The sequence below is a fragment of the Myotis davidii genome, unplaced genomic scaffold, assembly GCF_000327345.1.
Source record: "Myotis davidii unplaced genomic scaffold, ASM32734v1 scaffold1497, whole genome shotgun sequence".
Lineage (NCBI taxonomy): Eukaryota > Metazoa > Chordata > Mammalia > Chiroptera > Vespertilionidae > Myotis > Myotis davidii.
In genome coordinates this window covers 511,602-519,986 of record NW_006290147.1, presented here as the reverse complement: position 1 = coordinate 519,986, position 8,385 = coordinate 511,602, and the positions used below count along the sequence as shown (strand labels likewise).

The following is an 8,385-nucleotide window of genomic DNA, read 5'->3' as shown; positions in this document are numbered from 1 at the left end:
CAGCAGGAAGATGAGAGTAGCTACTCCGTTCTTAGCACCAGCCAGTTTCTCTAAGCGAAAGTACAGGGTGTTCCAGCAATACCACAGCAGACAAATACCTGGAATCATTTTGTTCCTAAGCATGAGCAGTTTTCAGATTAAACCCATGGCCAAAGCCACACTGAGTCATTAACTCCAAAATTCCAAGGCCGAAGTACATGTTTTATAGACAGAAAACAATGAGGACATACATAGGTTAAGTAGAAATGCAGACCAACCTAAAAGCTGATGAGCCAACTACAAAGAGGTCGCATCTCCGATTAGTTAATTCCTGGATCATGATTTTAGCCAGCAAAGTTTCTTTGGCATTTGTAGGAGATGAGTGAAAACTTATTAGCCAACGTGAATGTCGGAGCTCTATCTGTGAATTCATGTGACTAAATGTGATCAGAAGGAGCCAGCTGTAGCAATCATTGTATCTTGGTGTTGGGGAGGGAAGTAACAGGTCCCAGATTCTGGGTTTCTGGTCAATTATTATCTGGCTGCATGATCAGGTCACATTGACGCAGATACCCATGACTTTGTCCTCTTTATCCAGTTTTCTTGGTATCGGGAAACTCGCTGGGGCAGAGCAACCTATGTGGGCTTTCATGTTCATTGTCTCCCCTGTGATTGGGGCCAGAATTCTGCTGCCCTGTGTTTCCGGTGTGAAGGGCTTGGCCCCATTACTGCACTCGTAGTAGCAGAGCTCTCTCTGAGCACCTGTCAGGGATCCCTTGCTTAGTGGGGTGGAGTGGGGAAGGGAAGGGAGAAGTAGGTGACAGAGATTAAAAGCTGGGCCACACTGGGTCACCTTAGTCTGAGTAAGTTAGGTGCTTTTTGTCTGAGTCTCGACCCCTTAACGAAGGAAGGAAATGGCAGGTTTAGCCTAAGCAGGAATTCCTGACTCAAACGCATTTGTTGAATAGAATTTATCTTTTTGAGAACCCTTGGAGTTTGTTTTCATTTGGCTCAGAAGAGATAAATTCTTGAAAAGTTGTGTGTAAATCAAAATGCTGGTGGAATTGTTTTTCCATAAGTGACATCTAATTTTCCCTTCTATCTCATTTGCTTTAAGATGTATCTGTTTGCTATTCCTGTTTTACTTGGAAACATTTATTTTTAAGGACTTAATAAGCTGTTATAATGAAAGAAAACCTGGTAGATAATTACTTTATCTGCGACTAGACTATATTCCAAATGAAAATCAGTTTTAATATAATAACCTAGTCAGGTAGATATTTTTGATGCCTCATTTCAGAATGTTGATTTTAATTTGTTGTTTTACATAATAGCATATTCTTAATTCTTAAGGTACTCTGTTAAAACTTCAGTAGTTAAATAAATTAGAATGAGGAGATGATGAAGGGTGATCTATGATCATATAGAGTTTCAAGGATTTTGAGAGTTGGAGGATTAAGTCTTTTAGTGAAAAATCACACAGAGAAATCATAAAAACATTCATGAAGCTCCCAATGTATTACCAATGAGATTATAAAATATAAATTAGTTAGATTTACATACATGTTGGGAACCTTAAGAATATTCTCTTAAATTATAAACTTCTTAACCAAGAGGAAAAACAAAGAGTTACTCATGAAAGTTAGAAATTAAAATAAACAAAAGATCTGAAAAAAAAAAAAAGAAGAAAATATTTTGCAGGAATTTGCTAAACACAATTAAGAAATGATTATTCTTTCTTTTTACATTTTACCTCTCCTGTGCCTTAAATTTAAAAGGCTTTCAAAAGTCACTATCATTCATTTGACACCTGGGTTCCTTTGCATTGTTGTGATCTGGCTTTCCCTTAATTTCAATGTCAAAAGAGCTAGAAGATTCCACAAAGCATTCAGGTCAAAAAACTGGGCATAAATTAATAGCCAAGAGAATAGCTTGAGTCCTTTTACTCCTAGTTATTTCCTCAAGTCCATATGTTGTCAAAATTGTTGCATTATCAGTGATACTGGAAACCTAGGGTGCCAGTGGATGGGCTGTGGGGGGAAAAAAGCTGAAAAGACAGTAGAATGTAGATCATATTGTGATCCTTCACACAAATCTCAAGAATATTAAAATAATAAAAAACACAGAGTATATTCTCCAATTACAATGGAATCAAACTAGAAAATGGCAAAAGACAACAGGAAAATCTTCCAACACATGGAAACTAAACTATATATTTCTAAATAAGCCATAGGTCAAAGAGGAAGCCTCAGGAGAGATAAAAATACACACTAAACTGAGAAAAATGGAAAAGAGAGAGACAGGGTAGAGATCATTTTCTTTCCTCTGAGAACAGGGCGTCTTCTTTAACCAGAACATCTGAGCCGCTCTCATAAATACCTTCCCCTCCTCCTGGCTCATGGGATTTATGCCAGTGACCAGCCTAAAGGGCCACTCAACTTTAAAACGTGAAAATCTCAGCTTCTCTAAGTCCCCCTCTCCCCTGTCTCTGCTACCCTGACAACTGTGCTTTGTAAATGCGTAATTGGGATCCACCAGTAGATTTGTACAGTCCAAACTGTTAGACAGAGGTACACATTTTAACCTGCATTTTGATTATTTCAGAAGGTAAAATGTTATGCTTTCTGTAGCACTTCTGCGACAGGAAACAAGAGAGCCTTATTTGGCGCTTAGGCCAAAAGGGAGAGGAGAGAGGTGGGTGGAGAAAGCAGGAGATCATGAGGCTGCCTGAGCTGTTTCTCTCCCTCTGGGACATTGAATTTCATCCCGTTCAGAAGTACCCTTCACCCCTTTCTTCAGGGATAGCCTCCCCTTCCCAAAACACAGGAGTTCCTCGAAGGGCCCGCTGTGGTCACTGCCCTGAGAAGGAAGCGGGTAGAACCAGAGTTGCAACAATGAAGCTTTGTTGTGTAGGCGCTTGGACTTGCAGTAGGCTTGGCGAGGTTTAAGGCATGCAGTGGCCCCTCCGTGGGCCCTTTCTCCCTGAAAGCTGCGGGCTGCTACAGTCACATTGGCTGGCCGGTGTGGCCCCAGGTCTAGTAGATAGCAGCCAACGCTGATGTGGAACTTGCTGTGGCCAGTTATAAACATTTTGCGTATGTCAGATGATTCCATCCTCAGAACATCCCTGTGAAGTAGATGCTCTTGTTACAGAGCAGGAAACAGGCACTGAGAGGGGGCGGAGCTTGTTAAGACTCACACCCAGGTCATCTGCCTCCGTTGGCCATGCTCTTAGCCAGGAATTGGCTAACTTCCTGTAAAGGGCCAATTACATTGTATACATTTAGGCTTTTCGGGCCATCCAGTCTCTGCCAGAACTGCTTAACTTTGCCATAATGGCATGAAAGTATTCATGGGCAACAGTCAAGTGCATGGAACACGGTTGTGTTCCAATAAAACTTTATTTACAAAAGCGGAGAGTGGGTTGGATTTGGCCCATGTGTCAAGTTTGCAGGCCTTAGCTCTTAACCACTAACCGCTCAAGTGCATAGAACCTCTCATATTTCCTCAGACCTATCTCAGCTCCCGTGACATTCCACTCAAACAACTCTCATCATATACAGCTTACAGATCTGCTCGTTACAGTACTGTCTGAAGTGTGCTTTTATCAATGTTCCCGTTTCAGAGAAGAGCAAAGTGAGGCTTCGGAGACAAAACCCCTTACTCAGAGTCTCCTGTTACACAGTTCTTTGTCATTTTCTAAACTTGAAATCTAACTCAATGAACACCAGTCCCCTGATCACTCCTTCTGGGCCTTCTGGAATCTTCTAGTCTGATCTTCCAGACTCTTCTTATACCATGGCGGGTCTCTGGGAGCTGTGGGGATGGACACAGCCCAAGTTTGACTCCTGAGACTGTTTAATAATTCTCACACTAAGCACCAGCTGGGACTGTCTGATGGGGCTTCTGTGGACTAAAGTGGGGCCTGAGGAAGGTACTCCAGGCTGTGCTAAGTATTTTTGTATATTATCGTATTTAATTCTCAGAACTACTTTTGAGGTAGACAAGTCCTGTTATCCCTATTACACAGATAAGGAAACAGAGACACAGAAAGCCAAATACCTAATGCTCACGATGGAGTGTCTTTGTTTAGTTAGAGCTTCAGCACAGGGAATAGTGCCAATCCTGAGCAAGAAGATAGAAGCTTCTGGTCAAAGCAATCTCCTCCTTACTCCTCTCCCTGTTTGAGGCACATGAATATGGGAGTGGAGAAAAAGGAGACCTCCATAAGGGCGGGAACGGCTCTCAGACTCCTCCTGCGCCCGGGCTCTCCAGTCCTCCCTCCACCTGTGCCCAGGCTCTCCAGTCCTCCCTCCGCCGATGACTTTGCCTTAGCCTTACCGGGCTTAATATGGTAACTGCACGGTGGTATGAGTTATGACCTCACTATCCTGCCACAAGGGTGTTTCCGCATTAATTGTGTCAACACAATAACGTTACTTCACCCTCAAAAATTCTTAGTGAGAAGTGGTCATAACTCTTATCACCAAGGGCCAGAGAAGCCGCCATCGGGTAGAACTCAGAGGGCTGAGTCACAGCTCCTTTTGGTCCAGGGACCAAAGGTGCAGGAGACACAGCTGCTGCTGCATGGCCTTCTCAGAAATCACCGTCTCCGGGGGAGCCAGGTTGGTCTCTGCCAAGGGTCCCTGGCCTGGCTCTTGGGCGTCAGAACCACCTTCCTGTCTATGGCCTCCACGGTGATGGACAGTCGGGCCTTCTAGCTTAAAATATAATGGTATTCTTTGTGTTTCTGTAAGGATGTGAAAAAGATAGACTGGTTCCAAGAATGGCCGGATTCCTACGAGAAGTACATCTACAGCTCGGAGGACAGGAGCGCGCAGAGGCACCTGAGCAGCTGGGCCATGCGCAACACCAACAACCACAACTCGCGCATCCTCAAGAAGTCCTGCCTGGGCGTGGTGGTGTGCAGCCGCGACTGCTCTGCCAAGGAGGGCCGCAAGATCTACCTGAGGCCTGCGATCTGCGACAAAGCCCGGCAGAAGCAGCAGAGTGAGTGGGGCTCGCTGGCGTTGGAGAGGAAGCCGGTGTCCATTCAAACGCTCCCGCTCAGCTGGGCCGCTACATCCCAGCACATCACAAGGGCTCAGCCTTCACACGGGAGGAGACCAAGGCTGTCCCTATGCAGAACATGTTAAGGAGAACCCACTCACCCCCCCTTTGCTCTCACAGGGTACTGCCCCACGGGTCTGCCTTGACCAGAGCATCCACCATTAAAACTGCTCCCTTGAGTTTAGGCACCTAACTCAAGGCCTCTGTTAAAAGGCAGATGCCAGTTATACCTCAATGAAGCTGAAATTTTAAAAAATGTAAAGAAATGTTTTTTAAATGTCTAATATGTACTGATGTTTTATGTTAAAAAAAAAAAAAAAGGAGATGCCTCACTTATGGGACTAACATTAATTCATCAGCGAGCCCATATAAAGTTTAGGAGAACGTTGTCTATTAGATTTGCTTCCTGACCTTGTGGGGGAAAGATCCCTGTATGATCTCAAGGAGTGCTTTGATCTGGAGTGGGAGCACCGGGGCTAAATTTGCGATTAGACTCAATTCCATGACATTTGGGTTCACGCCATAATCACATGCGGAAATATGTGCTCCTTTTGTTTTTTATCATGTTCATCGGATTGTGAAATACATTCAGCATTCCCTGTGCCTGGTCCATTTCAGACCTCAAGTAACCTCCTGTTATTTCCTTGTAACTTGTCTTCAAGACTTGCTCTCAAGGCAGGATCTAATATTGGTCATTTACGCTTGAGTAAAAATTAGCAGCTGCGTTCTCTCTCCCACGTGGCTTTGCTCCTTGACTCTTAGTTGTAATCGTGAAGTAAAAGAATTTTGTCTTCTTTTCTATAAAGAATTTTAACTTATCAGTAAATACAGAGAGAGGTATATTCTGCTCAGGAGACCTCTCCCCTAACCTGTGAAATACCCCGTTCTATAGGCCGCTTCGACTAGCCACGTGTGAGACTGATCTGGGCCGTGTGGTGGCCAGGCTTCCTAGGGCCAGGGGTTGCCCAGTGGATGGAAGTGCATAAAACTGGCCCAGGTGTCGTCTCTGCCATCCCGGCTTCCTGGTTAACACCACCAGGGCTGCCCGGGCTCAGGGGTCAGCTGGCATGGCTCGGTGGCACGGGGTCACCTTCTGCTGCTCTTTTGCAGGGAAACGCTGTCCCAACTGCGATGGGCCCCTGAAGCTCATTCCCTGCCGAGGCCACGGGGGCTTCCCGGTCACCAACTTCTGGAGGCATGAAGGACGCTTCATATTTTTCCAGGTTGGACTTGGGTTATAGTGATAAGATGCCATTTCTCTTTAATTCAAGACATGGTTACAGAGTATGAGGAGGGGTTTCACACAGGAGATGTGCAGGTGAATGAGAGCCGACACTGACCTGTAGGCACACTCTGGGTGAGCACGTGCCTGTACCCCACCCCTCAGCAGGGGTGCCTGGCTGCCTCTGCCTCGGGCTCCGTAGGATTAGTAACGTGATCGCGCTCAGGCCAGCAGCCCTGCCTTGTACATAGCCTCGCAGACTGAATACCAGCTCTGACTTCTGAGTTGTTCTGCAAACCTAACACTGCCCTCCCTAAGCCCCAGTGTTCTGTAAAACCTGGGTATTGGGGAGTAAAAGCGGGAGGGGTGGTATACACAGCGGTGAGGAGTGGCCTCTGCCAGTGTCTGCTGGTAACCCTGTCCCTCCCACTCCCCTGAAAGGAAAGTGTTCTGATTTTCAGGGTTGGCCCATTCCTGTGCTGTAAGTCTCCCCATCCTGGCTGATTTAAAGCAATCGGCTGTTTTTAACAACCAGCTCATAGAATTCCTGAATCTTTAACAATTAGCTCCCAGCTCACCCACTTACCAGGGAAGTGACCCAGGGACCGCAATCTCTCCATGCCCCAATTTCCCATTCCGCTAACTGGGAATGATAATGATAGCATGTGCCTCACAGGGTTGTGCTGGAGGTTAAATGAGATCGTATGCAATAGGCATTACTTGCTATCCCGACGAATAGGACTTTGCCATGTGGGTGAGAGACACCAGGAAAAGGAGCTTCGTAAACAAAAACAGGCAGGCAAGAAAGGGCTCGGTGGACTTGGGAGGTACTTAAAGGGTGTAGCCAACCTTGTTACAACGCTCAACTGTAGCAACACACGGTCATATGACAGGGCACAGGGTAAAATTTTACACACCATGAAGTACCATCTGGTCATTTACTTTACATCCTTGTCTCCTTTAAGTCAAAGGGAGAACATGATCATCCAAAGCCAGAAACCAAAATGGAAGCCGAGGCAAGAAGAACAGTAAAGAAAGTGCAGGTGGCGTCTTCCTCCGTCTCCTTAAAGCTGAACAGAAGCCCAGAGCCGAAGGTAACCTTTCCCCATGTGTGTTCAGAACCAGACGGCAACTCGCCACCCCTATGGTGGGGCAGTAGATTTCTCCAGCCCCTTACCTACAAGTGAAAACAGAAGTCGTATCCCACCAGGCTCACCTGTAAGCCAGCATCTGTCACACAAACTGAGCCTGAGGGATTCCTCTTAACTTCTACCATCTTTATCGCGTGCTTTCAATATAAATTCTATGTAATTTTAGAATCATCTTCCCTACCACAATGAAAAAGAAACTGGAATTAGTACTTAACTTACATTTTGGCACTCTATAATTTGGTTCTCAGAGAACCAGAATTAACTGAAATGATCTCCACAAATATTAGCCTCATGCTTTCTGCCTACATCTTCATTCTTCCCTAAAAGAGATTACAGTTAACCCTTCCACGGTGCAAGGGTTAGGGGCACTGACCCCCCGAGTAGTAATAAATCTGTATATAATTTTTGACTGCCCCCCAAACTTAAGTTGTACCTCAGTATCCACAAAGGGTTGGTTCCAGGATACCCTGTAGATACCAAAAACCACAGATGCTCAAATCCCCTACAGAGAATGGAGAAGATCAATGCCGACAGACAGCCCTCTGCAACCACAGACTCCCAACTTTGGATCCCAATAGTATAGGTATTTACTGAGAAAGATCCGCGTAAAAGTGGACCAGTGCAGTTCAATGCTCCACATTTCTTTTAAGTGTTATTTGTTTCTTGTTAATCTTCACCAGAGGATCTTTTTTTTTTTCATTGATTTTTAGAGTGTGGAGGGGTGGTAGGGAAGGGGAGAGAGAGAGAGAGAGAGAAACATTGATGTGTCATAGATTGGTTGCCTTCCACACATATCCCAACCAGGGCTGGGGATTGAAACCCCCAACCCAGGTACGTGCCCTTGACTGGGAATTGAACCCACTCCCCTTTGGTGTGCGGGCCAATGCTCCAACCACTAAGCAACACTGGCCAGGGATGCTTCAAGTTTTTTTCAGGAGGACTGAAATGGAGTCAGTCCATCCC

General features: G+C 45.5%; 1 protein-coding gene across 1 annotated transcript in view; it reads left to right on the top strand.

Moving 5' to 3' along the window:
- Positions 1–8,385, top strand: part of GCM1 (glial cells missing homolog 1) — a 17,997-nt gene that overhangs the window by 7,520 nt on the left and 2,092 nt on the right. Inside the window, exons 4-6 of the mRNA XM_006763193.2 lie at positions 4,737–4,989; positions 6,160–6,272; positions 7,237–7,365. Coding sequence (XP_006763256.1) covers positions 4,737–4,989; positions 6,160–6,272; positions 7,237–7,365 — 495 coding nt within the window. The remainder of the gene's footprint in view (positions 1–4,736; positions 4,990–6,159; positions 6,273–7,236; positions 7,366–8,385) is intronic.